Source organism: Penicillium rubens (assembly GCF_028828025.1).
Source record: "Penicillium rubens strain IBT 27055 chromosome Unknown utg000002l_segment0_segment0, whole genome shotgun sequence".
In the NCBI taxonomy this organism is placed as follows: Eukaryota; Fungi; Ascomycota; class Eurotiomycetes; order Eurotiales; family Aspergillaceae; genus Penicillium; species Penicillium rubens.
Window position 1 is genome coordinate 4,515,514 of NW_026890600.1, and position 27,083 is coordinate 4,542,596.

Here is a 27,083-nt window from a genome sequence, read left to right on the forward strand (position 1 = left end):
AGTGAGACGACGCGACGAAACTTTTTTTTTTTTTTTTCCTTACGATTTTACGGTTACTTTTTACGCTGTCATCGAACTGGGCCTACATCAATCAACTGCACATGCCATGATCATCTATCCCATGATTTACCACACTTGCGTTTTACTGCATACACCTTTGAAGCAATGTGCCATGATCATTGCATTTGGCCCATGTTGCATACTGCATACTTTTCATGAAGCGACCCGTGCATGATGCAGACTTCGTTGGAACTATGTTCCTCTGCTTTATTTGTTTTCTCGACATCTTGTATTCCTCGCTTTCCCCCTTTCCCCTGGTTTTCCTCCCCTAATGCCTTGCATGCCTAGGTCTTGAGGGTATCTGGCAATGGTTTTGGATCGTTCCTTTGAACAATCTGGTCTATTGCCTTGATTTGAGGACTGGTTCGTCGGGCTTGGGTTGTTTTTGTTTCTTTTTTCTTTTTCTTTTTCGCTTCCCCATTGTGATTTTCAACTTTTATTTTTACCCATTCAACGTTGTACTTTTGCGCCTTGCTTTTTCGAACTGCGTTCTGTGTTGTGCCTGTTCCTTCCCATTGGTTCATTGTTGCATGCAAGCTGGGCTGAGCATGGATATTGCAAGGGCTCAGGAGCCTTTATCCATTCATCACCTTGGTTATTTTGCCAGCTTGCTGCTTCTTGAGATTGATGATAGGTGTCATTTGGTCCTTGGGCCAGATCTTCGTCATGCATGACCCTGCACACACTTTTTGCATGTATTTTAGCAATGGAAAGCTGAATTAAGTTTTCATACAATTCTCTCCATCTTTAGCCGTCGTACATTTCCATATATTCTTGATTTTCGTAATTCCTTCAGTTTCGTCGCCAAATTTGCAGCGCGACGCGTGATCACGTGCGTCCCAAAGGAAGTCGCCCTTCGGAGCTTCAGCGAGATGCCGCAAGTTGCTTTTGTCACCAATTCAGCCTACAGGATCAGAAACAAACCGACTGGCCCGCCCATGCTACCAAAAGAGGTTGCCAGCTCGTTGAGCACACAATGGCCCTGTCGCGATGTCCAGATACGGCAGCTAGCCAGTCTTTTAGGTGTGAGTTTAATATGTCGACAATAATCCTTGACATTCGCCAATCATCCTCGGAGAAAGTGGCTGACCCCCAGCGCTCTTTGAATAGCCTCACATTCCTAGTCCTCCAACATTAGTCGTCCATGGCATCTCTGCGACCTGCAAATCGACTATCCTCCGGGCCGTCCTCGCAACTGTCAAAGTGCCGCACGCGATTGTCAGGAGCTCGGAATGTATTACGGGACGGCATCTCCTAACGAAAATCCTATGGAATACACTGGAGGCACTTAGCCAGAAAGAAGAATGGGAGAACTCTGGCAAGGGAAGATGCGAGCAAGTTAGTGGCCTTGCAGTCTTGCTTGAGGAGTGCCTGGCAGCGAGGCCCGTTGACAACCAAGGCAAATTCGTGCTGGTGCTAGATGAGATCGACAGACAAAGAGAGGCACCGAATACTCTACTGTCAGCACTGGCACGGCTAGGCGAGATCGTGAGTCCTGGCTTTGGACGACTTTTACTGGGTATAGAATGTTGCGGCTAACCGGATGATTCCTAGATTCCGTCGCTTTGTGTTGTTCTGGTCCTTAGCTCGACTCCACGGCCATTGTTCCTTCAAAGCGCAGCGGTCCCGCATGTCAGCTTCCCACCCTATACCCGCAAGGAGGCCATCCACATTATCCTCAGTTTGGATGCGCCAGCCTTGGACGGCTTGCCCGATGAAACCTCCTCGCGGGTATACCCGTACTTTGTCTCTACAGTCTACGACTCATTGGTTGGACCGACAGCAGGTTCCATACCGGACTTCCGATCCATATGTGACAGATTGTGGCCCCGGTTCGTTGCGCCTGTCGTGAATGGCGAAACGCCCCCAGGCGGAAACACCGAGTGGGACTTCTCGCGACTGCTCGTCAAAAACAGAGCCATCTTCCGACATCAGGGCGAGTCTGCACTAGTGCACCGCATTGTCCCCGACGAGACTCCTGCCAGCGCCAAACGGGCCCCGCTTGCGAAAACTGCTATGCCTTCGGCTCTCCCTTCTCTGCCATATTTCTCGACCCTGATCCTCACGTCCGCATATCTGGCCTCGCACACGCCTCAACGACTGGATACAATCTTCTTCTCCAAATTCTCCTCATCGTCTCTTTCAGCCCGGAACAAGCGTGCCCACCACCGCCGGCGTTTGAAAGTCCTCTCCCAGGCCCAGGCAGAAGAGAGACGAGCCGCAAACGACGACCCTTCAACCCCCAACAAGAAAGGAAAGCGAACCAAAACCCGCATCACAAAGTCAACTCTCTCCTCTGCCTTCGCAACCTCCTCGGCCACCACATCCGCCATCGGAGGTGGCGCAGGCATCGCTGGTCCATCTACTATTCTCACGGCCCGTCCTTTCCCCCTAGAACGTCTCCTGGCTATCTACCATGCGATTGACCCGAACCCCCCAGCAACCCCACTTCGGGTTGCAGCTGTCGCAGACCGTATCTACGCTGAACTCGCAACGCTGCGCCGCCTACGGCTCGTCGTTCCCGCTGCGAGCCATAGTGCTATGGCGACTAGTAGTGGGAATACCACTGCTGATGCGGGAGATAAGTGGTGTGTCAATGTCTCTGGTGACTGGATCGGTGAGTTGGCTAAGGGTATTGGTGTCGAGGTTGGCGAATGGTTGGCTGGTGGTCTGGACTGATTCAGTTCTTCCTGGGGACGAGGGAGTGCTACCGGAGCTGACTTGGTCCTTGTACTGGCGTTTTGTTCTTGCATTTGTCAACGGGAGTTCCTGGCTTGGTCCTGCATTGCATACTGGTTTTACTTGTAGTTAGGTCAATTATACCCATGTTATCATTTCACTTGAGCATTGCCTATATCCGTATGCAAGTTATATACTTGGACATCGTAGATTGTGGCATAGTCGCAAGGCCCACGACTATCGTGCTATCCCTTGGAGGTAATTCTTTACTGTGTACATAGGAGAGTAGAGTTGTAAGATATCTTAGGATTCGACGTCGCTAATCCTCCGGTCCACCTACCACACTTGCATGCTTGCAGTAGAAAATAATCATCACATATAATGGGTCCACTTGCTGCCTTCGAACGCCAATGCAGAATAACAACCGAGCTCAAAAACGAATCGCCAAGAAACACCAAAGACCATGCGCAGAGTCCCCATACAAGAGAAATGAAACGCCGAAAAACAACCAGCGCCAAAATCCCGCCCACGCCTACCATGTCCACTGCTCAACCACGTCATCCGTGCCGACCAACAAACTCGGTCCATGCGGCCCCCGCCACTCCGGGGTATCGTTCCCGTACTCGAATCGCACGCAGCTAGGTGGAGAGGAGTATTGACGCCCTGTGAGAGGCGAGGAGACCTGGAGTCCGGTCTGAAGAGAGAAGAGCTGGACTTTGCAGTCTTGGGAGGCTAAAGCGAGGCCTATGTTAGCATCAGACAAGCTAAAAATCGGGGTGATTCCGAAGTTCAAGAGAAACGTACGACTGGCCAGAAGACCTAGCTCGGTGCTCAGGTCGAAGGTTGGGAACGGGAGTGAGGAGAAATCGGGGAAAGTGAGGTAGGGCTTCGAGGAGTCATGATATTTAAGCGTCGTTGGCGCGAAGCGGAGGTCGTACATTCGTAGCTGAGATGGATGTCAGTTAACACCCGAGGGCCGTGTGGAATAGGAAAGAAAATAAGAGCAGACAGCGTCACGTACCGAGGTAGGACCTGCTGCCACGAGCCGGTATTCGTCCATCTGCTTCATTTCCATCACGGCATCGCTGTGTTGGAGACGTGTGGCACTGCCACCACTGCGAAGATCGTGGAGGAAGATTTTGGAGTTCTTCTGTCCCGCCGCAATCACGTCGGGCGACATCCATTCCACGGCGTGCACGCTCTGGGTGCGCTGGGAGCGTCGTCTGTTGCCCGTCGAAACTGTATTGCCCTTGAATGGCTTCTTCGATAGGCACCAATGACTACTAGTACCCTCCAGGGTGTGGAGGCCTTCTGAAGTTCCTATGGCGAAGTGGGCGGTTGATCCTGTGGGCTGCGCCGCGGAGCACCAGAACGACATTGGGTAGTGGGGTCTGATCCGGATCGGATGCGAGACTGGAAAACTTTGGGTAAGCGCGGTGTCTGGGGATATAGATACATATAGCACCGTACATGTTGGCCAGCGGTAGTTGCCACCTTCGTCGGGTTCTGGGAGGAGATGGGCCGAAAGGAAGCAGTCGCCCTGCGGTCCTTCGTTCATGGTTGCACTGGAGCTGTTAGCAGTGAGACTATTAGATAGCTCTGTATGGAGACGTACAGGAGGTATCCTGAGTGACTCAGAGACATTGATCCTAACTAGAAGGGGTGTTAAACGTGTCTTCAGTGGAACGAAGTGCCGGGACGCATGTGCTCACCCAGTACGGCTCTCTGAATAACACCCTTTCCATAGTGTGATCATAGCTCCACTGTGACTCGTCAATGTCAGGGAAACAGACCCTGCTCTCTGGTTAGTAGTAGTCAACATTCGATTGCCACAAGCCTATCAACTTACGATACAGACGATTCATATCCGCGAGCCGAGCCTTGTTATGCATGTTAGCCACGCATCGGGATCATAAAAGCCAATGAAACTCACCGGCAATCAATGTCCCAGAACGTGGGTTGCGCAAGACATGTCGGATGCTGTAGGAGTTAGGCCATGGCTCGAAACGATGGAGTTCCCCACGGTGCAGTTGGCTGGCCTGAATGCGAGCCTGCTGTTCTTGCCTGGCACGGGAGGATACAATGACTCCGATCTCTCTTTGCAGATTCACCAAAGGGTGCTTCAACGATGCAGCTTTTCGGATTGTCTCTTTATTCTCACGTTGTCTGAATCGTGTCTTGTTTTCACGTTTCTGCGATTGATCAGCAAATGCAATAATACGCAGATCTCTCTTACGTACCATCAGTTCAGACCGCTTTCGTTTCACGGCTTGCTGTGAGTACTGTGCATTAGGAGGTGCAGCATGGTTGGCTTGAATCTTGAAGTACTTCTTCTTCTCCGGGTCTGTGATAGTCAGTATGAGTTGACACAGGAGTTAGAGCGTGTAGCGGGGTACTTGGCCACTGCGCGTATATGGCAGTAGTCCAGAGGCTTGCAAGTACAATACAGCTTGTGTGTGACACTGGCACGCAGAAGCACGCGCCTTTACGTACTGCCCTCGCATACCTCCGCAGAAGGGAAGAAACGCATGAAAACAGACATACCATAATAGAACCCTGGGATTTCAGGAGCCATGGTTGCTGATGACACGCTGACACGCGATGTTGGAGATGCAAAGGATAGGGTGAATGCACAAAGTGGGAAATACTCCTATGTTCACGGTATTGAGATGGTCATGGGACTTCTTCCACTTTTCGAGTGTCTAGCACAAACGAAGAACCATAGTGGATTCAAACTTCCTCGAAGACAAACATAAACAATAACAATAACAATAACAAGTCTATCTAGATACCCATATGAGATAAGGGAGATAATCAAGTACACACACGCAGTCATCGCAGATATTGAATCTGCTCAGGTGAAAGGCTCGGGAGGGTGACGTGAGATTAGGTAATATGTCAGATTAACCTTCGGGTGCCTCAGGCCACCACTTTGATATACCTGCCCTAAAAAGAACTACATCTCAACACTAAAGCATCTTCTATTCTGGTTTTTGCGAGGGAATTGGGGAGGTTTTATCCAATTTTACCCGAGCATATATGTATGGAGACTATCCCCAAGTAAATCCTGTTCTTGGTTTTCCAGATTCAACGTTGTGCTGAATCAATTGAGGATATCCATGATCGTGCTTTCCAATTGCACCAGAAGATACATACTTGGAAATAGTCCACATATGCAGAATGCAGTCAGTATCTGCCAGTACCATTGACGAATATCAGACTGTGAAAAGACTTTCTGGCGCTAAGCTGCGAGCAAACCAGTCTGACTTGAAGACGCGAATCATACATGACTCATGCTTTCAATGTTCAGCGGGTTGAAAGAGGTGTTATGGATTGGCTTATCGTAGACTCTCAAAGCTCCGATAAGCATAAGCACCCTGGGCGGAGAGCCAACGATAAGCGTCGTCTTATCGAGACTCTTTCCAGTGCATGATCCTGCTCAGGCAACGCAAGCTATCTAGGTACGATGACCTGCAGCATCCAACACCATAGCCTGGGAGCTCATAATAGGCTCTGCTCAGCTGCAGCATATTTTCCGACCGTAAAATTGGCCCGTATAATGAGTCCCCATGGACGTAGATACGATGGAGTCTCCCATGCTTGGAAGAAAGAGCCAGTTATTCACAGTAATGGGTCATTCTGTATAATGCCGAGAGACGACAGTGTATACCGAACAAAGCAAAGGCAGGCGTAGGCAGGCGTCTGTAGTGAGAAATGTTCTCGAGGTAGCTGTCGCCTAGTGGTCTCTTCGTTGTCGTCGCCGTCGCCGTCGCCGTCGCCCTTGTTGTGGCCGGGGTCGCGCCTTCATAAACCCCTCGATCCTCGGTCTCTCCAACTTCTTCTTTCTCCTCGCATCCCACAACACCCTTCTCCACATTCATCCTCATCATCTTTTATTCACATCTGCTGAAGCCAGAGCATAAACCGTTTCTTTTCATGTAAGTGTATACCTGAACGGTTGTTCTTTTGTCTTTTGAGCGCCGGTGTCTCGCTGCCTCTGGGTGTCTCGCTCCCAGAGGCAGCGGCGAGACACGACCTCTCAGTGTGCCTTCCTGTTCATGTTTCATCCCATCTTGTCGTATCCATCAATGATGTATCAGCTCACACTTCTTGCATGAAAGTGTGCATTGCATTGTATATGTGCCTTTTTGTTTGACGGTTTGCTGATTTCTTTCAGCGTTTACCGCCGTTCCCCCATCATGGCCAGACCTAAGTCTGACGTGATGGATCAGCGGAACGCACCACTCAGGAGCCATCCGGCAGACAAGCCTTTGACTCAAGATGTCGCCGACAACGAAGGTGACCGTGCCGCTGGTACTCTGCCACGTGGAAGCCTTCTTGAAAGCATGCCACAGGGAAGTTCCCAGGAACAGAACCAGCAGAACGAATCTGTCGGTCTTTCCAACCGACGTGGCCATTCTGAGCTGCCTCCCATCCAGACCAGTAGCCTGGCAGGGGTTATCCCAAACTCCTCGGCTGGCAGCCTGGGTCACTCGAACTCGGATATTACCGCAGCCCGGCCTTTCCTGACCAAGCATACCAACACATCTCTTTCCTTCTCGAACAGATTTTCCATCCTGGGAGAGGAAGAGCTTGACGATGGTCAAGTGCAGCACGACGATTCCCAAGTCCTCAGCGATGAGGAAAAGTATCACAAGTTCCGTACCAGCCTGAACAATTACCTGGAGGATGATTCTTCCATTGAAGACCATGAACGAAGCGACAGCATGCTAGCCGAACAGCAAGATCAAATTGCACTGTTCCGTTCTAGTTTGCTTGCTGGTGCCAAGGCCCGGGATGATCGTCTCGGCCGTCGACGGGCTCGGGCTCAGGCTCAGGCCCCCATTGACGACGATGCTCAGATTGGTCCCAACGTGGCTTCCGAATCGGAATCGCAAGCTTCCACTATCGTCGAAAACAAAGACAGCGTCGTCCCTGTTCAAGGAAATGGCAAATCTTCCTCTCCTGTCTCGAAGACATTGAACCCCGGCAACCCTTCCAATGAAGAGAGCGAAGAAGATCTGGACCGCCTCATTGCTGAACTGGAGGTCGAAGATGGAAACGAACCTGATGTGGACGAAAATACTATCCGTGCTGACGAAACTCCCGGATACTCTCCTGCTCTGCTGGAGACCAATGTCGACGAGGGCCTGAACGATGACGAGGTGCTCATTCGGCGGAAGAAGTATGGCTGGAATCGCCTGAAGGAACAGAAACAGAACCGCCTCATGAAGTTTCTTTCCTTTCTGATGGGACCGGTCCAGTGGGTGATGGAGGTGAGCAAGACTGTTCATCATTGACCACGATAGCGTGGTTAGAAGATGCAAGTACTGACAATTCTTTTTTTCTCAATTCCAGTTTGCCGCGATCGTAGCCGCCGCCCTGCGCCACTGGTTGGATTTCGGAGTCATGGTTTTCCTGCTCATATTTAACGCCCTGGTTGCATTTTGTCAGGAATACAAGGCCGACAACATTGTCGACAGTCTGAAGAGAACCCTTGCCACGAGAGCTTGCGTGGTTCGCAACGGCAGAATCGTGGACATAGGCACTGAAGAGATTGTGATTGGTGATATCATTCGCGTGACAGATGTGAGTTCACGGCGATTTGAAAAAAAAAGGAAAGAAGATTTTGATGCTAATATTCCGTTCAGGGCACAATCGTTGCAGCAGATGGCAGGCTGATATGTGATGACGACGTCTGCGTTCAAGTTGATCAGTCTGGAATCACAGGAGAATCGCTCGCCGTAGATAAGCACCACGGTGATAAAGTATTTGCCTCCTCGACAGTCAAACGTGGGACTGCGTTCATGGTTGTGACCGCGACTGGTGACCATACATTTGTGGGGAATGCGGCCGCCCTGGTGAACAAGGCTGGCGCTACCAAAGGCCACTTCACTCGGGTCATGGACTCAATTTCCAATACCCTTCTGATTCTGGTCTTTTTCAATCTTCTGATTATCTGGATCAGCTGCTTCTTTCGCTCAAACCCCGCTGTCAAGATACTTGAGTTCTCGCTCGCAATCACCATTATTGGAGTCCCAGTCGGTCTCCCCGTGGTTGTCACCACAACAATGGCTGTTGGTGCGGCTTGTCTCGCCAAACACCAGGCTATTGTGACAAATCTCCAAGCTATCGAGTCGTTGGCTGGGGCGGGGATGCTCTGTTCAGACAAAACGGGAACACTCACCCAAAACAGACTGACTCTGGAAGCCCCATACTTAACCCCTGGAGTAAATGCGGAAGAGCTGATGGTAACTGCATGTCTTGCGGCTACTCGAAAGAAGGGCGGGCTCGATGCCATTGACAGAGTGTTCATCAAAGGACTTCGCCACTTCAAATCGGCCATATCTCGGATCGCCTCGTACAAGACACTTGATTTCGCGCCGTTCGATCCTGTGTCAAAAAAGGTCGTTGCCTATGTGCAAGCTCCGGATGGCGAGAAGGTCTGTTGTATGAAGGGTGCTCCTATGACCATTCTGAGGACAGTGGAGAACGAGACGCCACTCTGCGAGGCCTTCGTCAAGGAATACGAAGGCAAGGTCAACGAGTTTGCTAACCGAGGATTCCGTGCGATCGGTGTCGCTCGCAAGCGTGACGGACGGCCATGGGAGATTCTGGGAATTGTGCCATGCTTGGATCCCCCACGTCATGACACTGCTAAGACAGTTGCCGAGGCCCAGCGTCTGGGACTCTCTATCAAGATACTGACGGGCGATGCAGTCGCCATCGCACGCGAAACGGCACGCAGACTCGGACTGGGGACCAACATATACAATGCTGAGCGCCTTGGTGTCACTGGCGCCGGCTCCATGTCCGGTTCGGAAGTGAATGACTTTGTTGAGGGGGCTGACGGCTTCGCAGAAGTCTTCCCCCAGCACAAGTACAATGTGGTTGAGATACTGCAGCAGCGCGGTTATCTGGTGGCAATGACCGGTGATGGTGTGAACGACGCACCTTCCTTGAAGAAGGCGGACACGGGAATCGCGGTGGAGGGCGCAACCGATGCGGCCCGTTCTGCTTCTGACATTGTCTTCTTGGAACCTGGTCTGTCCGCAATAATCGTGGCGATCAAGATCGCTCGGCAGATATTTCACCGTATGTATTCGTACGTGAACTTCCGGATCGCCCTGTCTCTTCACCTCGAGATGTTCCTCGGACTGTGGATCTTGATCAAGGATGAGACTCTCGACGTGCGCCTGCTTCTCATTCTCGCTGTCTTTGCCGACATTGCGACCTTGACTATTGCCTATGACAAGGCGACTTATTCTCACTCCCCTGTCAAATGGAACATGCACAAGCTCTGGGGGGAAGCATTGGTTCTAGGGGTCATTCTTGCAATGGGTACCTGGCTGACGTTGGCCACCATGCTGGTGCAAGGTGAAGAGGGAGGTGTGATCGAAGGCAAGGGTTCGCGAGACGAGGTCCTCTTCCTGGAGATTGCTCTGACGCAGAGCTGGTTGATTCTGATCACTCGCATGGATAGATCTGAACCGATCTTTCAGCGAAACAATCGCCCATCTTTTGCCCTTACCGTTGCCGTGCTTTGTGTCAATGTTGCCGCAACATTGATAGCCAAATTCGGTGTCTTCGGTGAAGCCATGTCCTGGGTAACCGTTGCCCGGGTGTGGGTTATTTCCTTCGGGTGGACAGCTTTGTGCCTCCTAGCTTATCTCGGAATGCATGACTCGCCAATTTTCAACAACATTGTGCATTGCGGAAGACCTCCGAAGGACAAAAAGCGCTCGCGGGAAGACTTAGGTAAGTTAGCAGAAACCCCATTCTTCCTCACATCTTTGGTACGGGTCACTAACCGGTCATAGGTCTGAATATGCAGCGAATGGCCACACAGCATGAGCGGTGTTAGTGGTTTGAAACCGACTCGTACTGCAGTCAATGGTGATGAAAGATGATGAACTGATGATGATCAATGGGGATGTCTCTGATGGGTGAATTTCAATGATTTTATCATGTCGAGGAGAATTGAGAGAGGGGCGATGTCTTGTTTCACGGGGCGACCACTTGGTCCTGCCCGTCTCGTTCTATTATTATCGGACGCTGAACTGTGATTAACAGACCTTAATTTTTACCAGATTATCTTGAATCCTCTCCTGCTATTGTATATCCTTTGCTAAAAGAGCCTTTGGATACAGTATCAATTTTGGACTGGTTATTGTGGTACCCGAATACCTCGACCGAAGAAAGACTGGACAATCATCTTTGAAAACTTCGGCACCTTGGACAATCGTGTATTCATCACCGCCTTGCTAGGCAACGCGAGTCGCGAGGGCGACGCGTGTACGCGCATCAATTGTCGCGCATCAATTGTCGCGTCAATAGACGCGTGGATCGGACGAGGACATTGACGCGAGTATACCAGGCAACCGCGTACATTTGCGAGACTTGAATCAAAATCCGATTCAGCCTTCTTTGCAAGATGCTTTCATGCGAATGTAACTCGATTTCTTCTCCGCACATGGAAGACCTATGCCTTTATAACCGGCATGCAGTCTCGCCAAACTACGCCCGTTTACCTCCATGTACATAATGCATGTCCCCATAAATGGACGCACAGGCTGAAGCACAACTGCCCTAGAAGCCTGGAGTGCACGGACTATGCGTGGGCTAAGTGCCTGAACTCTCGGAGGTTGCAGTATTGCAACTTTCCCAGAACATTCGCACCTTGCCCTAAAGGACCTGCTAAGGTGAAGACCATCTCTATTCAGTATGTCAGCCTGCAAGCTAGCTGTGGTTACTGATATTCAGATGGAATTCTGAGCTCTGCAAAGCCAACTCCAGACATATAGGTATGCGACTTACACCATGAAGAACTTGTTAACGACCAGCAGTGACTATTCGTTGAGAGAGATACTACAACCAATTCACTTTCTGTCTGTTGCCGCAAAGGCCTACTCATATTTCCAAGTGGGCGGTTGTGTTCTAAATGTCTTGATGGGAATGGTCAGAATCGTGGTCGTTTGGTCTTGGCTACTAAATGTACTGTCCCTTCCCGTCCACATCGGAGTTAGGGCCACAAGAGTCTCCCTCTCCATATGAATACATCTTCAAGATCTACACTGTATAAGCCTACAAATACCTCGCTCTTTCACTCGCTCTTCAACCTGAATTCGAATAATTTACACGAAACAGGGCAAGATTTATAGTCTCACTTTGGAAAAGGGTGAAATAAATACTAGTACATGAGTATGCTCGCTGTCCTAAATACTCCACACATACAAAGCCACTAACCTGCCTTCTCGGCAGCATCAGCAAGCCGGACCCCCGATTCCACAGTGGGCAAGCCACAATTACCCTCTCCCTCCGCAATCCGCCCCCTCTGGCTTTGAGGTTGAAAACCATTCATCGAGCCCTCTCCCCCGACATAGATGTCCTTGGCTTCTTCGTCAGCCTCCCTCTCGAAGCGCTTCTGTCGGCGGTACATCCGCCAGAAGACAAGAGTGCCGTGTATCTGGGCTGCAGAGAACGCTATGTGCAGGAGCGGCGTGACAACCTTGAAGGCAAGACGCCACCGGTCCCATGTACTTCCAAACAGCCACATTGTCACAACCGTCTCGGTGGCCGTCCCCAATGCGGTTGTAAAACAGGAGACGAGGAAGATTCTGCTGAGGAGGTGGTGCCGGCTGGGAAAGATACGGTAGAGAATTATAGCGACGTGGGGGAACAACTCGAACACAGTATCGAAGGCACCTATGCTCCAATTTTATTAGTTTTCTTTTTCTTTTTCTTTTCCCCTTTTGCTGCAGGCCAGAGCATAATATTCTTACCCCAGACAGTACAAAGGACAAACTCGATATAGGCATCAGGTTCGCGTAATGGGCGCAGACTAATCGCTATGGCCGCTTGGCCAATGAAAATGGTCCCTATGTGGTGCATCACGGCCACGGGGGACAACTTCACCCGGTAGATCAGCTCAAAAATGTATATGCCAATCAGCATTTGCGCCACAATAATCAGGATGTCTCCCAGTGTCACCATTGAGCCTTTGACGAAGGGCGTGTTGAATGACGGCCCTTTGCAGAAAGCGACACTGACAAACGGGTATGCGGCAACAATCAGAATGATTAACTTGGTGACACCGGCAATGTGGTGATTCACGAAGCCACGGCGGTTTAGCTCGCTCATATTCGTATAGATGGGGCCATACAGACGGCGAATGAGAAACCCTTCAAGGATGTAGAATCGAGCAATGAAAAATATGACCAGTACAATAGAAATGATCAAGGCTGAAAATGGGGCCAAGTCAGAGATTGGACCGAGTTCTTTCATACCCAGAGGTATTGGACGAGGGTGTCGTGTGCTGAGCTCCATCGTTGCGTATTTGACAAGTGAGTGAATTTAGAATGAAGTCAGGAAGTGATAAAGACAAAAGATGGTGCTTAGAAACAAAGAATGAAAAGGGAAGCTTGCGATACGCGTTATTCGAAGCACGCGTGAGGCTGTCAACTGCGGTGGGAAAGGTGTGAAAGATAATTAGGAAGGAGTTGCAGCGAGGCTCCGGGGGTAGGGTAACAGGCTTAGCCCCGTCTGTAGATAGTAGACCCCACAAACCCCATAAAAGCTGCACCGCCTACATAAAACCGCCACGAGTTGTCAACCTAGGAACTTAATGTTTCACTAACTCTACGGTAGACTCCACACGGAGTATATGAAGTTACACCATGTTCACTGGATCTGGCCTTGGCAACTAATTCTTTTGTCTTATATCGAAATAAATTCTGTACATTATTGGTAGCTGAGGGACTAAATGGAAAAGGCCCAGGTTTTCTGTCTCAAACAATGGGAGACTTAAAACGCGAAATGAATGGAAAAACATTAGTTAAGCCTCGAGCCAAGCTTTGCATGACCGGCTACAAAAGCTTAATTAGTGGGGACATAGAATATGCACGCTGATTGGCTGTGTTCTCCTTCCATTTCCCTAACTGGTATTAGTTACTATGCTTCACCCGACTAGGCAACAGAGTAAAGAACAGGTTGTCTGTTTAGCCGAGCACATATAATTCTACTATATTTATAGGGTATGTGTGGTTGTGGATAGACAGGGGAAATTAAGTTGCCTGGGAATTTTCAGAGTTTCCGGGGGAAAGTCAATTGACAATTAAAGTCCAAAACTAACATCCGGTTCCCAACTACTAATATTCTACGTAACTTTACTCCTTTTATAGATAAATCTCTTACCCGTCTAGCTACACGCAACACCACTAGGGCCGGGGCGGGGGTGGATATCTGTGGCAGTCTAATAAAAGCGTCCTGAAAAGAATACCTCAGAAGACCCAATGCATACCATATTGAAGTCCCTTCGCTAGGCCTTTGGAAATTAAGCCACAGTTGGTGAATTGGGCCCTTCGTAGTAACAGAAAGCACCATGTGTGATGAATTATCAGACAAGGAGGTCTGTATTGAGCCATCACTGGTTACAGAACTTTCTGGCTTTCCGAGTCCAAATTCAACATGTATTTCAGCTCTAAAAGATTATGAAGAATCCAAAGACCTGATGAGCCGCCAACCTTGGTTTTGTGTCTGGTAGATATTTCCGCCAGTTGCACCGGACTATGCTTCTACTATGAGAAAGGGGAAGCGAAGGCCTAAGGGAGTGACATGTGGATGGCTAATGGGGCTAGCGATATCTTGCTAGTCTAACAAAAGGCTGCGAGCGGCGGTGCGGCCCATCCTGGCTCGAAGTCATTGACTAAACTCCCATCTGACAAACCGACACATATATCTGGGCGTGGGTCTTTTAGTCTAATACAGGAGTAACTGGTGCCGAGAGGCCTGTCTCCACTGCGTGAGGATTGAGATGGATAGAAGTTTTCATTAGCAGTAGTGCCCTGTGTATGGCTGTATGGCTGAGCCCGTTTTCGTGGGATGGTAGCTTGAGGGCTGTGACCTGGAGGTTTCAGGTCTTCAAGCCAGTCTTATAGCATATGAAATAGTTCAATTTGGCGCTTGGTCAGAAGGGTGGTAACTTGCCTCGATTATGCACAACATGAAGCTCACTATCCTTCAACTCATTAATTGACGCATGGAATGCTTCCACCCATTCGGCTCTCTCTAGACATGAGAACACGAAAATGAGTGAGCACAGATCAACTATCATGGTAGCCATGATAGTCTGTCCCAAGCTTCCAATTGATCAAACAAAACGAGTTATATACTAGCACAGAATTCTATTTTATAAAATAACCAGGGTATCATTTTGAACATGTAGAACGAAGGATGGGATTCACGTCACCCGCGACCATTTCTAACCTATAATTACAGTGAAGTCAGCAGATACTCCATCGTGGTGATTGTAACATAGAAAAAGACCATCTTACCTGCCTAAGAGCCATTCTCCTCTCCGAAGCTCGCCTCTTCCACCCTTTCATCCCGATAGTTATGAAAATAACCCCATTCCAAAACCCACGCAGAGACCCCAACGTACTCACAGCAAGCAGAAGCGAGTGTGTTCCATGCTTACGATGCACGAATTCCGAGATACGGTTAATGGTAGGTGCAATCCACGTTGCTAACATCGCAAGAAAGAAAAGCGATGGCATGATCACGTATTGTCTCAGCGAGACACGTCTCTGCTGCGGAGTTTGATAAGTTGTCGGGGCCCTTCCAGGTGGGTATGGACGCTGTATGGTATCTTGTTCGATATCTTGTTCCGTGGTATTGCTTGTTATAGTAGATTCTGGGGTGAAACCTGGTTTTCTCCTGGAATTTGCTTCGACGGTCGTGACACTGCTGGCGGAATTGCCAGAAGTCAGAGCGATATGGTCGTCATCGCTTAGTTTGAACTCGTCGCGGACTCGGGTTATCTCGATACCGATGAGACAATATAGTATCAGGACGATGACTATTATCAGCCTGTTGTGTAACTATTAGAAGGGGTAGTTGAGCAGGCGAATACAGTATACGTACCATACGGGCGCATAGTAGAATATTATTCGGAGGATCATCCAACTGCGGGCTATTGAGCACCATATCTATAGGAGGTTAGTTAGCCTATAGGCATCAGTTTTAAGACGATCAAGAATACTCACAGTCTCGTCACCATATATAGGACCTTTCTCACGGCCACGGATGAAGAGGAAGACAAAGGCAGGGATAAACGAGAGGGTAGAAATAACACCGATATATTTGAGTTCAAGCTTGCGTAAAGATTGGGTATCAAAATGATGGAAGACAACCAAGTATGTATCCAAGGCCATTGCGAATGTCCAGAGCACGTCAGCTACTGGGAACCTATTTTTTCCCCTTGTTAGCTCTACATTGCGGACAACATCGCTTTGGCAATATCCAATACCAATAACATACATTTGAAGAGCAAAGCCTTGGAATTGACATAACGATGAAGTATCTCCAGCTGCGGGTCCACTAGTGGATATCATGGTAGCGACAGAGTCGAAGAGATTATAGAAGGAATTGAAGAATATTATACGATGTATAGGACTCCGGAAGTGCCGAGAAAGAGAAAAGGCGCCGATTATCGTGAATGAGCCTAGAATAGAGAGAACTGAAGAGACTCGCCCTGCAATGGCGATCCCCTTGAGCTCCTCAGGAGAGTGAGACATAGCTCAGACCATAACGAGATAGATACAAGAATTGCCAACTCCCGTCTATTTGAGTAAATTAGGACAAAAGATAAAGTTAGCGATATCACGTTGTGTCGATGAGTATTCTTTGGCCCGAATGACGTGATTTTGCATATTAAAGTCTTGCAGCGAGGCTCCCAGCGAGTGAATCGATGAATTATATTGGGTGTCAGAGGATTAACTGTCATATGCAAAATCTATATAGCAGAATTACGCTATTCCAGGAGCTTCTGGTCCTAAACAGGCTCATCGCTCTGGATAATGACGAAGTTGTATGTCTAGAACAATGTGATAGCTCATATCAGCCAATCATAGTCGTATTATACAAGGATCGAGCAATGTTGCGCCATATAAATGAGCCAATGGTCTAAAATGTGCCTGGATTTAATCAGACGCTCTTACCGCGAGTCTGGGTGTCTACCTTGAGTAGTTCGCAATAGTTCGCAGTAGTGCGCACAATAAACGCATAGAGCCCTAAGAATATATTCGCTCAGATCATCAAATCTTATTTTAGCTGATATCGACAGAGGCTGTGCCACTGTTATCGCACATATATTGAATTAGAAACCAGAATCGTGTCGGCTGATGCCGAAATGTGTGACTGTTTCCCCTTTTTTCGTCGGATCGGGACCCGCGAAGATCCCCGAACGCTTTTCGATCGAACTCATCTCATTAACCGTTCCATACCCACAATTTCTACTGCAATGTCCACTGAATATAGAGTGACGGTGGTGAACTCCAGCATTCTGTGCTCTGGATATTATATTTGGTTCTATAGCTTGATCCATTGACTTTCTGTTCTCTACTGCGCACTTTTATGAGGGATTTATTATGCACGATCGAAGTTGCATTAAATGATCGATGAATTAGATTATGTACGATCTCGAGTCCACAACGTTGAAACAATATAGAATGAACTTAGAGGGCAGCGCCGACCAAAAGGAGAGCACCAGAGGCGATCATGGCGTTGAATCCGGGGACCAGGGAGCCGGCACCGTTGGACTCGGAGTCAGACTCAGACTCGGAGCTAGTCTCAGACTCAGACTCAGAGTCGGAGGAGCCTGTACAGTTCACAGTTAGTATTCGTAGGTTCCCATATTTCCCATAAATGACTGGAAGAAACTAGAGATTCGAGAGCAACGTACCCTTCTTAGAGCCGGAGCTGGAGCTGGAGCTAGAGCTACCTTCGCACTCGCCCTCGAGGCTCTGGAAGCGCTCCATAAAGCCCTTGAGCGAGCTCACAGCGTCGGCGAGCTCGCTGGTTTCACACTTGTCTTGGATACAAGAGCTCAGCTTGGTGGCATCGTCCTGGTAGTCGGAAGCGGAACCGCTCATGCCACAGACGCAAGTAACATCAGCGGAATCAGGGCTACCGCACTTGTCTTCGAGACCGGCGGAGCTGTAGAAGGTGTCGAGACAGGTCTTGATGCAGGAGGGCACGTCACCGACGACGTCGTTCCAGGTCTTGAGGTCGGCGGCGACGGCGGCGGAGGCCAGAGACAGGACAGCGAGGGAGGAGAAACGCATGATGATGCAGGAGGGGGTATATATGAATAAGAGTATTAAAGCGGTGGCCGTGGAGGCTGTGGTATAAAGTCTTGCAGAGAGAGAAGATAAAGGAGCGAGTGGTTTACAGAACTTGACGTCCTCGCGGCTTGGAGGCAGACTATATAGGGGCTCACCTGGCTCACCTCGTTTCCATTCCCACTCAATAGGGGCTCTGCTTTGGCAATGAAACATATTCCGCATCATCCACACATTACCTACGAAAAATAAGTGCCAAAGTCCATGGTAACCAATAAGCTGTCGTGATCGTCAAAAAACACGAGATGGGAATTGAATATACGGGACGTGGTGAGCTTGGCGCAGGGTTTTATAGTTTAATACGAGAAGTGCACGGATACAGATTAAGATGACTTAAGATGATTGAAGATGATCTTGGAGCCCCGTTAGCACAGAAATAGATCGAATGGCCGTAGATCTTGTGCCAAGGGTTGATTCGTTTCCCACGACCCTGCCGATCGCAATTTTCCGCTCCGCTCAGCCTCGTACAGAGCCGCCGTTGTTCTTTTTTTCGATACGAGCTTGTGGAGATCTTTGTCCATATGTAGTCAACGGATGTTCGTTGTCGATACCTCAGCTTTCTTTCGTTTGACGTGGTTTGAAGTCGGAAAAAGGCATGGGACTTTGAAACAGTGCGTTGTCATGACACCTTCGCCAGGTTGGCAAAAGTCAAATATCCTAAAGAGAAAAAAAGTAGAAGCCACGGATTTCTCAGCCATGCTGGCATGGACTCGTAGGAAATGCCAAATTCCTCACTCCATAAAACCGCTCGTCCATGTTCTATACTCCCGAGGTCCAGTCTTGAAGTGACTTAGCAAACTCGGATATAAACTTATAAGTTACGCTTGATTTCCAGTTACCGACAGTACTAAGGTAGCCGGTCGGTTGGTTGACGACTTGTCGCTTAACAGGTCAATGTGGTCAAATACAGGTTGAAGAATAGCCAATGAGGTCCTTATCCTATAGAACCAAGCCAACGAGATGGAATAAACAAACGAGGAAACAACGACAACGTTGTCAAACCTATGGCGAGAGTCGATTTAAGAGTGGATCGTGAATGGTATAAGCTCGGTACAGGCGTAGTCGAGCGGAGTATTTCACAGGGGATCAAGCCGAAGCAGTGTAGTCCACATCTATAAATGGTATACGGAGTACGGAGTAATTGAGATGGAGCCACTCGCACCACAGACTTTTGATTTACTCCCTCTCCCTAGACAGGGTGCAACCTACTAGTTATCACTCTGTACTCCGTACGGAGGAGGTCTTCGTGTTTGAGTTTGGGCTGGCGTTGTAATTTTGCAATGTCTTCGTTGGTGCAGGGGGTTTAGGACGGCCCTGGGATGCAGTTGATTGAGATGTCAAAGAGAAAGTTGGGAGTCGACAAGCAAAGATGCCAATAATGGGAGTTTTACTCCGTACTCCGTATCGAAATAGGGAGATGTACGGAGTAAGGCGATAAAGAGTTTGATGAACACGACTTGAGTGGTTGTCCCCGGCTTTTAACCGCGTTGGCGAGGGACGGATTGGAGTAAAAGCGGCAAGACCTGAGCACTCAAAAAGGAAGGAGCCAAGAGGAGGGAATCCGATACGAGGAACGGAGCACTCCGTATGTTTCGTAGCTACAAAGAGATCAAAATATGTTAACTCGATTATGGATTATTGTAAACTACACAGAGAGACAAGACACCAAAATCCCTGGTTCCGGGCCAATACCATTGTGGGCAAAGGAGTCGGTTCCATGGGATACCAATGTGCAACATAAGGAAAGGAAATGAAGGGAAACGATATACACAGCGCTGGACAAACGGGTGGGAACGTCGATGCAGAGGAGGCCACTTATAGATTGGTCATCATGCCCAGGGCTTCCATCAAGGAATGAGACATAGGCGCAAAAGGAAAGAGTATGTAGGAGATATGTGCAGTGAGAAAGGGAAGGTGTCATAATCAAGTCTTTGAAGTTAAGTGGTCCGCAGCCTGGTCTTTAGTTAGTATCTTGCAAAACATGCAAAGCTGAACTCGAAAGGGAACCTACTTTGTCAAGGTTGTAGTCATACTTCTCTAAGGCATCCAAGGACTCATCACGTGTGAAGCCCATGCCCGTCAACCGCTGCAGGATCAGGTCATCTTCGCCAGAGTCGTTGTTCAGAGCCCATCCGGGCTCCTTGCATTTCTCTCCTTTCGAGTCTTCGTCGCTGTGCGGCTTGGTGTTGTCAAGAGGCGCGAAGAGCGCGTCCCATTCATGCGCAGAAGGCTTGGATTCTCCCTCCTTGGGTGATCCGACAGGCGGAGCGGCGGATGCATGGACGTTGTTGTCGAAAGCGAAGAACTGAGAGGAGCTGGATTGGTCAACATCGGCACCGGAGACAGCCTGCTGCTTCTGGGATGGGGTGTCGAAAGAGAAATCAAAGTCGGTGGTATTTTTGGCTTCCTGGCTCTGTGGCTCATCATCCTCATCGTCATCTGCTTCGACTGCGGGTGCAAGGTTCATTCCCGCGAAGGCTGCCTCAAAGTCCGGTCCTCCCACCTTCGCTCCACCGGACGGGATAGCAGCATCCGAGATAGAGTCTCGTTGGGTCTCATTGCTTACGACTGGCGCACCAGTGGTGTGCTCCACTGAATGAGGCGCGTCCGGTGCCACGGTGGGATCGGCGCGGTCGGGCAAAAGACCATTAAATTGAGGGGGGAGATGAACGTTATCTTCTTTAGGTGCCTCATACTCTGGAGGGCTCTGTAGTGCCCCGGGAGATGGGGGTTTGTTTGAGGTTCCCGGGACAGGGAAAGCAGCCAATTGAGCAGCGTCAATGGAATCCTGCTGAGTCTCCTTTTTGGCGTTTGGCGCGGGAGGCGTGAAATTGTCATCGAATCCCAGAGGACCCTCGTCGTCAGAGCTCTCATCTTCGTCATCATCATGGTGTAACTCTTGGATCGGGGGGAATTCGGATGGACGGGCTAATGCAGCTCCATTTGTCTGCTCAGTTCCAGTTACATGCTTCATAGAAGCAAACGCCTCCTCGAAGTCGTTACCTTGCTGGGATTCTGACCGTTTGTGTGCCTTGCTGCCAAACAGCTCATCAAAGCTTAGGTCCTTATTGGCTTCGACCTGGCTATCATTGGCGATAGAGGATGTCGCCGGTTCGGGCTGCTGAGTAGTTGTGGCTGGGACCTCAGGGAACTTAGCCGAGGTGTCTTGGCCTTCCTCCTCAAACGGAGATCGTGCGGGGGTACCCTCAAGAGTTGATGGTGCTGCACGGCTGTAGTCGCTAGATTCTGCCACTGATTGAGGTCCATAGTCACTGGTAGCCGCCTGAGAAGGCGTGCCGAATCCAGAGGTTTCAGGGCCGCCGAATCGACTAGCGGGAGGCGAGACCATAGTAGACGAAGTCACGGACTGGTTATCGTTGAACTGCAGGAAGTTCGGGGTGAGCTGTCGGGACTGGCTCGCAGGCGGGGGCTCAGAGAAGGGCCCCGCAGGGAATGCGCCAGGCAAAGAGCCAGGTGGAGGTGAGACCGATGGGGTTGTAACAGCTGAAGTACCAGGAGAGGTTACCGCGACTTGTGGTGACTCGGAGCGGAACGAAGTGGGTGGTGACCCGGCAGCAGGGGAAGCTGCGAATGACTGTCCGAAGAGGCTGTCAAATGCCCTTTGCTGATCATTTGAGACATCGGGGGACCGTGCCTGTTCACTCGAGCTACCCGTTCGACGGAAGAACGGATTCGTGTTTTGGCTTGCCGTTGAGGCAGCAGGGCTTACGACCTCGGGCACGCTGGCGGCCGGTGTCGCAGACTCCTCGGAGTACTGTGGGGTCTGACTAGCCAGACCATCAATTTCACCCTGGAGCTTGTCCCGTTCGCCTTCGACGGTAGCCAATTGCTTTTTGTTGATGGCAACAAGACCCTTCTGTTGGCGCGCACTAGATCGTGCCTTCTCGAGTGCTGGCTTAAGCTGAGCAACTTCGGCATTGGCCTGACGGATCTTCTCCTTCAGGCTGGCGTTCTCCTGCTCATCGGTAGCCAAGGCTGTCGAAACTTGCGTATATTGGTTTTGCAGATCTTGGCGGCTGCCGTCCAGCAATGCATATTGCTGCTGCAGCTTCTGCGTCTCTGCCTTGGATGACTTAAGGCGCTCCTCAAGTGCCTTGAAATTGGTGACCTCTTGCTCGTACATTGAACGTGCTTGGGCAAGACGGGCCTCAAAGTCACGCTTCTGCTGCGAAGTTTGTGAAATGTCTTGTTCAGCAGAGGTCCTCTTCTCCTGCACAGTGTGCATTTCCTTGGCCAGAGAACCAATTTGGTTGGACAAGTTCGCGAGCTCAGTGGTCTCATTGGTCAACTTGTTAGATTCTTCGGGATCATTGTCGCCAAGGAGATCATCCGACGGAGGCGGTGGGGAGCGAACTGCTGCCGGGGTTCCGGCTGATGCACCAGTGATCTGTGGCTGCAAGCTCTGGCCAAATGTTGAAGTCGGAACAAAAGGCTTGAAGGTGTGTGATGCAGTCTGAGGGGATGCCCTAGAGGAAGGCGAGCCTGGAGTTTGGAAAGCACTATTGGAGCCTCCGGTAGATTGGGGCATCTGAGGCTGGGCGAATGGCGGCGCGGGCGAATCGAGGCCGAACAAATCATCGGCAGCTGTCCTCACTGCGGGTGCGGGTGCGGGTGCCGGGGCAGGTGTGGGGGCTGCCATTGGTGCAGGCGCTTGGCCGCGCATGCTGGGCGGGATGAGTGCGGGCGGAACCACCTGTGGCAGCGGCTCCTTGCCGCTACGCTGCATTCTCACCAAGTACATAGCCACAGCAAATTCATCCCGGCTTAGCTGGCCGTCGGCGTCGATATCAGCAAGGTCCCAGATCTGAGCAAGCGTTTCTTCAGGAAGCTGGGCCTTCATGAAGAAAGTGACAGCTTGGTCTCCAGTAATTAGTCCCAACTTGGCTGTATCAACAGTCTCAAAGATGCTATCGAACTGAGCCTTCTCTTGTGGCGTAATCAACCAATCTCCCCCGGTGGCCTGGGCGGAAAGAGAGCCTACAAAAGGCGAGCGATTGGGTTGGTTCATAGGGCTTGCAGTTCGCTGGGGGCCAGTAAATTGTTGGGGAATGGCCGGGATTGGGGGCACATCGGGTCTCGACCCAAAAGACGTACGTGCGGCCGATCCCCTTCGAGCTGCCGCATCGTACAAACCAGGTGGGAGGGTCGCTGGAATTCCACGCAGGGCGCCAGATTTATATGAGGTCAGGAGATGCATGGCAATGGTAAACTCGGTGGCATCCAAGGCACCTCGTTGCTTGGTGTCAGACAAAAACCAGATACGACCCAGAACCTCATTTGGGAGGCGGGCGCGTTCAAAGATCTGTTTTGCGGTTTCACCTAGAGATCAAACGGTAAACGTGTTAGATGCGGTGGCAGTTTCCCGGCAGTAAAGAGCTACGTACCTGAGATCATCCCATTCTTGATGTCCGACTTCTCGAACAGCGAGACGAATTTGCTGGCGTCATCCGGCTGAAGTGGAGGAACACGGATAGGGCCACCCGGTCCAGGTGGAGGGCTTTTGGTACCCGATTCCGGGACGCTTGCCGTCGTATCCACCACAATTCCGTCAAAACGAGGCAGAGGGCCAGCTATGAAGAGGATGCGGGATCAGCATGAGTTCCATTTCTCTATAGGAAACACCACTCACATTGCAGAGCCAGCTCATCGGAGGGTGCACGGCCAGCTTGGGCATGTCCAATTAATCGCAGAACAATACCGAAGCCAGACGGGGTCAGGAGACCCCTGTTCTCTTTATCCGCAATTTGCCATATCTACACCACCGATAATTAGCCATGGCTCCCATTGTTGCGACCCAACACCCATGATATCCACATACCAGGCCGAGAGTATCGGGGGATAGGTGAGTCTTCTCAAAGAATGGAACGGCGATTTCGCCAGTGATGACGCCGAGGTTGGTGGTATCAGCAGCCTGGAAAAGCTGGAAGAAAACGCGCTTTTCCTCAGGAGTGAGGTTAAGGTTCGGGTGTCGTTGTGCTGGAAGATTGAGATCCGTCAGCTCCGCTGTGTTGCGCATAGACAATGCGGGTGTATGAAAGGGAGGGGGTGGTGATGACGGAGGTCGGCGGGCCTTCTCCTTAAGTGCGCCGAAGCTCTCCTGTAGTTCATTTTGGGTCTGACAAGGTGTATTAAGTATCACTCACTGGTATCAGCCATTGCTGCGTCCTAGGAGGAGCTTAACTCCCCGCCTTCCAATGAGTTCACAATGTTGGGGGCCTTGAGGGACAAGTTGGAGACACGGGGTGCTGTCAGCTTAGTCTGAATATGCGACAAGCATGGGCGAGCGCAGTATTTGACAGGGACAGTGGGGACACGAGATATAATAGATCTCGAGCTCCAAAGAGGAAAATAAAGATCAAGAGGAATGGTGATAGAAAGTGGCTGGAGTCGATGTCGTAGGGAAGGTTCCTGGGGTTCTCAAGGCGGTCAGTCGGTCTAGCGCCCATTCCAACACGTTGTCTCGCCCTAAAAGGGGGAGGACACTAAATACATACAAAGAACAATTGAAAGATGTTGATAAGGCTTGGAATTTACCAATTAATATAATTGTTCTTATTCCAGTTGATCTAATGAAATCGGTTGTTATTGAGATGCTTTCCGAATCTCGTCAACATCAAAGCCGGAACTATAGTTAACTAACTATAGACATTACATATACTCCGTAGAATATAAGGACCCGTTCAGCATACCACTTCTGTGCGCCTGCATTCAGAAAGTCCTTCATATCTTTCAAGTCCTCATTCTGGATTTGCTTGTCCATGATGACTGTCGATATAGGCCGTATCGGTCTCAACCTGGTCTTCTTCCAGTCCCCTTCTCGGTTCTCGAAGACAGTGATCCTTTTGTCAATATTTCGGAGATAATTTCCTCGACACTCTTCAACGAGCTCTTCGAGAATTTTTGGATAACGACTAATAAAGTAGATGCAAACATCCTCTCGGTTGTCCTTAACCACATAGTGGAGGATGAGCAGGCATCCATTGTACCAGAAAGATTACGACCCATCCCATGGAGAAAAAGTCAAACAAATTTTATTTCCTTGATTTTGGATGCTCGTTCTTTATGGAGACCTTACACGAGCTATCAACGAGTGCGCATTGTGGAGAAAAGGTTGGGAGGCTATCCAGTCAAGCAGCATCGTCGTCATAGTAAGAGACATGAAGCGTTGAAGCTTCAACCCGTTAGAATGGTCTCTTAACAGAGTGGGGCATTACTTACTAAAGTAACTTCTTACTAGGTCCCATATAAAGGGTAGCATAGCGAGTGGACAGGATAACCGTTCCCAAAGTACAAAAAAGTCGAGTATAGTCCATGTGACCGGCAAGCAGCTGTTGTGCGGAGGCAGATGCCACACTGAAGCCGGGGAAGAGGATGTCTACAACAGACATCTGGAAGGACTGTGGTTGGAGCTGCCCCTGACGGTGTTCATTGCATGTAAAAAATGGTCGGCAATGCGATAGTCGTACATAGTTGAATGGTATCAGAAGAGGGCTGTTACCACTCCCATTTATACCTTTATAACTACCCCTGTCCCTCTTCAATCACAATGCCAATGCGACTATTCGATATCTTCGTTCTTAGGACAGGGAAAGGCGAGGCAGGCCCCATGCGCTGCAGATTGCATGAAGTCAATGTATACTTAGAACGGATTGAGCTGTAGCTCATATTGATCACCAGTCTTTGCCATCCGAGTAGTAGGGGCTTGTAGGTCAGCGGGGTATTGGTGATCCTCTTCCATTCTAGACATAGCAATTCGATAAAAGAATCTGACTACGCACAGATTTAGGAGACGGCCATGCAACTAGTTCGAAGGATGCGGTTTGATTCAGTAGTGGGCCCATGAGAAAAACAGTCAAATTCCCGATAGCAATTAAGCCTTACATATTAATTGTTGCAAGGAAAAGGGGAGTAATTTGTGCTTGACCTATTCATGCATACTTAGACCATTATTCTTTTTTTGACGTTTTAAGCAAAAGCTCCGGGCCCCTGCCAGAATTAGGCCGCGTGACTTTTGGGACTCGAGTTCTCTGTTCGCTGCCCAACATATGGTGCAACATTTCCCAAACGGAAAGAATGCGTCATGACAAGAAGGGCTTGATGTTTTAAGACGAGATCTCTATATGTTTCAGAGTTAACCCTCTTCCCCTCGAATACCACTAAACTGTGTGTGCTATATCTGTTCATCGGTCTCTCATCGTCCGCGCTGCGATTGCGAAAACACCCCACTTTTTGTCCACGACTACAGTACAGTATCTCGCTTGGTGCAAGGTGAGACCTTGATTTTATCTCCGTTATTATCTTGGGATTTGTTACGATACTCTACGTCTAGTTTCCATAATAAGGCTGACGAGGTAACCCAACGTGTAGTCCTGAGATATGTTCCGAAAAATAAAAGCCCCACGAGCTTCGACAAAAGATGAACTTCTAGATCTTTGCAAGAATGAGGCAAGTTTTCCTAAAGAATCACAATCTGGGATGCCGCTGAAAGTCCTAACTTATGTCTAGCTCCAATGCAGTGCATGCGCGCTTGTTCCTGGCCCTACAACTGAAGTAGTATATCAGACCTCGCCCCCTCCCGATACAATCGCCATTATCGTCGATATATCGCCGTCTGGTGGAGCTATGAAAGTCGGACAAAAATCAGACAATGACCTCGGTGTAGGCGTTGTAGGCAAAGTTGGAACTGAAGATGCAGATGCTTTGGTAATAGTACCATGGAACAACGAATGGTCTTTTTATTCCATCGGGTCCATTGCAATGCAATATGTGGTGAGGACGTGACAGCTGAATATGTTCAACGTCATACATAAATTTACCTAGGTACATTATTTGACGACGCTGAATGCTGAGATAAGATGATACCTCATCCGTAATAGGCATCGAAATAAAGGAGAATGAAGCGTTCTCGTACGGGTCAGTCATCCAGACCTGTCCGGTTATCTGGTTTGACATCTGTTAGTATGTAAGTGTTTCTACTTTACAACACCATTTAACCTATATGTGGTATCTGCCTTACTGTTCTTGGGAGCTGTTGGCTTCTATCACTTTCTATATGCCTATCGGTGCGCTTCGATTGTCCACTCAACCTATTGTGGGCACTCTAATGACCAAAAAACGTAGGAGCACCACAACACATTGTTTTCT

General features: G+C 49.6%; 8 protein-coding genes across 8 annotated transcripts; 2 read left to right on the forward strand and 6 right to left on the reverse strand.

Annotated features, from left to right (window-relative positions):
- Positions 1–932: 932 nt before the first annotated feature.
- N7525_004203 (origin of replication complex subunit 5 family protein) lies at positions 933–2,739 on the forward strand (the record flags this gene model as incomplete). The annotated part of the gene is made up of 3 exons (XM_002566025.2): positions 933–1,085; positions 1,171–1,548; positions 1,615–2,739. The coding sequence occupies 3 exons, from the start codon at positions 933–935 to the stop codon at positions 2,737–2,739; spliced, it is 1,656 nt and encodes a 551-aa protein (XP_002566071.2).
- Positions 2,740–3,271: 532 nt separating this feature from the next.
- Positions 3,272–5,314, reverse strand: N7525_004204 (uncharacterized protein; the record flags this gene model as incomplete). The annotated part of the gene is made up of 10 exons (XM_061212949.1): positions 3,272–3,483; positions 3,544–3,685; positions 3,761–4,152; positions 4,210–4,304; positions 4,355–4,392; positions 4,452–4,533; positions 4,589–4,619; positions 4,673–4,931; positions 4,980–5,083; positions 5,284–5,314. The coding sequence occupies 10 exons, from the start codon at positions 5,312–5,314 to the stop codon at positions 3,272–3,274; spliced, it is 1,386 nt and encodes a 461-aa protein (XP_061069970.1).
- A 1,042-nt stretch (positions 5,315–6,356) lies between these two features.
- On the reverse strand, positions 6,357–6,629 carry N7525_004205 (uncharacterized protein; the record flags this gene model as incomplete). Its single annotated transcript, XM_002566023.2, has 1 exon — positions 6,357–6,629. The coding sequence occupies one exon, from the start codon at positions 6,627–6,629 to the stop codon at positions 6,357–6,359; it is 273 nt and encodes a 90-aa protein (XP_002566069.2).
- A 309-nt stretch (positions 6,630–6,938) lies between these two features.
- On the forward strand, positions 6,939–10,603 carry N7525_004206 (plasma-membrane proton-efflux P-type ATPase; the record flags this gene model as incomplete). The annotated part of the gene is made up of 4 exons (XM_002566022.2): positions 6,939–8,015; positions 8,098–8,328; positions 8,391–10,497; positions 10,560–10,603. The coding sequence occupies 4 exons, from the start codon at positions 6,939–6,941 to the stop codon at positions 10,601–10,603; spliced, it is 3,459 nt and encodes a 1,152-aa protein (XP_002566068.2).
- Positions 10,604–11,980: 1,377 nt separating this feature from the next.
- Positions 11,981–13,065, reverse strand: N7525_004207 (uncharacterized protein; the record flags this gene model as incomplete). Its single annotated transcript, XM_002566021.2, has 2 exons — positions 11,981–12,444; positions 12,522–13,065. The coding sequence occupies 2 exons, from the start codon at positions 13,063–13,065 to the stop codon at positions 11,981–11,983; spliced, it is 1,008 nt and encodes a 335-aa protein (XP_002566067.1).
- Positions 13,066–14,168: 1,103 nt separating this feature from the next.
- gprI (putative cAMP receptor (Car4)) lies at positions 14,169–16,130 on the reverse strand (the record flags this gene model as incomplete). Its single annotated transcript, XM_061212950.1, has 5 exons — positions 14,169–14,218; positions 15,179–15,606; positions 15,661–15,725; positions 15,783–15,984; positions 16,057–16,130. 5 exons carry the CDS (start codon positions 16,128–16,130, stop codon positions 14,169–14,171), a joined length of 819 nt encoding a protein of 272 aa, XP_061069971.1.
- Positions 16,131–17,252: 1,122 nt separating this feature from the next.
- N7525_004209 (uncharacterized protein) lies at positions 17,253–17,861 on the reverse strand (the record flags this gene model as incomplete). The annotated part of the gene is made up of 2 exons (XM_002566019.2): positions 17,253–17,395; positions 17,480–17,861. 2 exons carry the CDS (start codon positions 17,859–17,861, stop codon positions 17,253–17,255), a joined length of 525 nt encoding a protein of 174 aa, XP_002566065.1.
- A 1,980-nt stretch (positions 17,862–19,841) lies between these two features.
- On the reverse strand, positions 19,842–24,095 carry N7525_004210 (EF hand domain protein; the record flags this gene model as incomplete). The annotated part of the gene is made up of 6 exons (XM_002566017.2): positions 19,842–19,871; positions 19,930–23,258; positions 23,324–23,509; positions 23,569–23,692; positions 23,758–23,915; positions 24,083–24,095. The coding sequence occupies 6 exons, from the start codon at positions 24,093–24,095 to the stop codon at positions 19,842–19,844; spliced, it is 3,840 nt and encodes a 1,279-aa protein (XP_002566063.2).
- Positions 24,096–27,083: the final 2,988 nt, after the last annotated feature.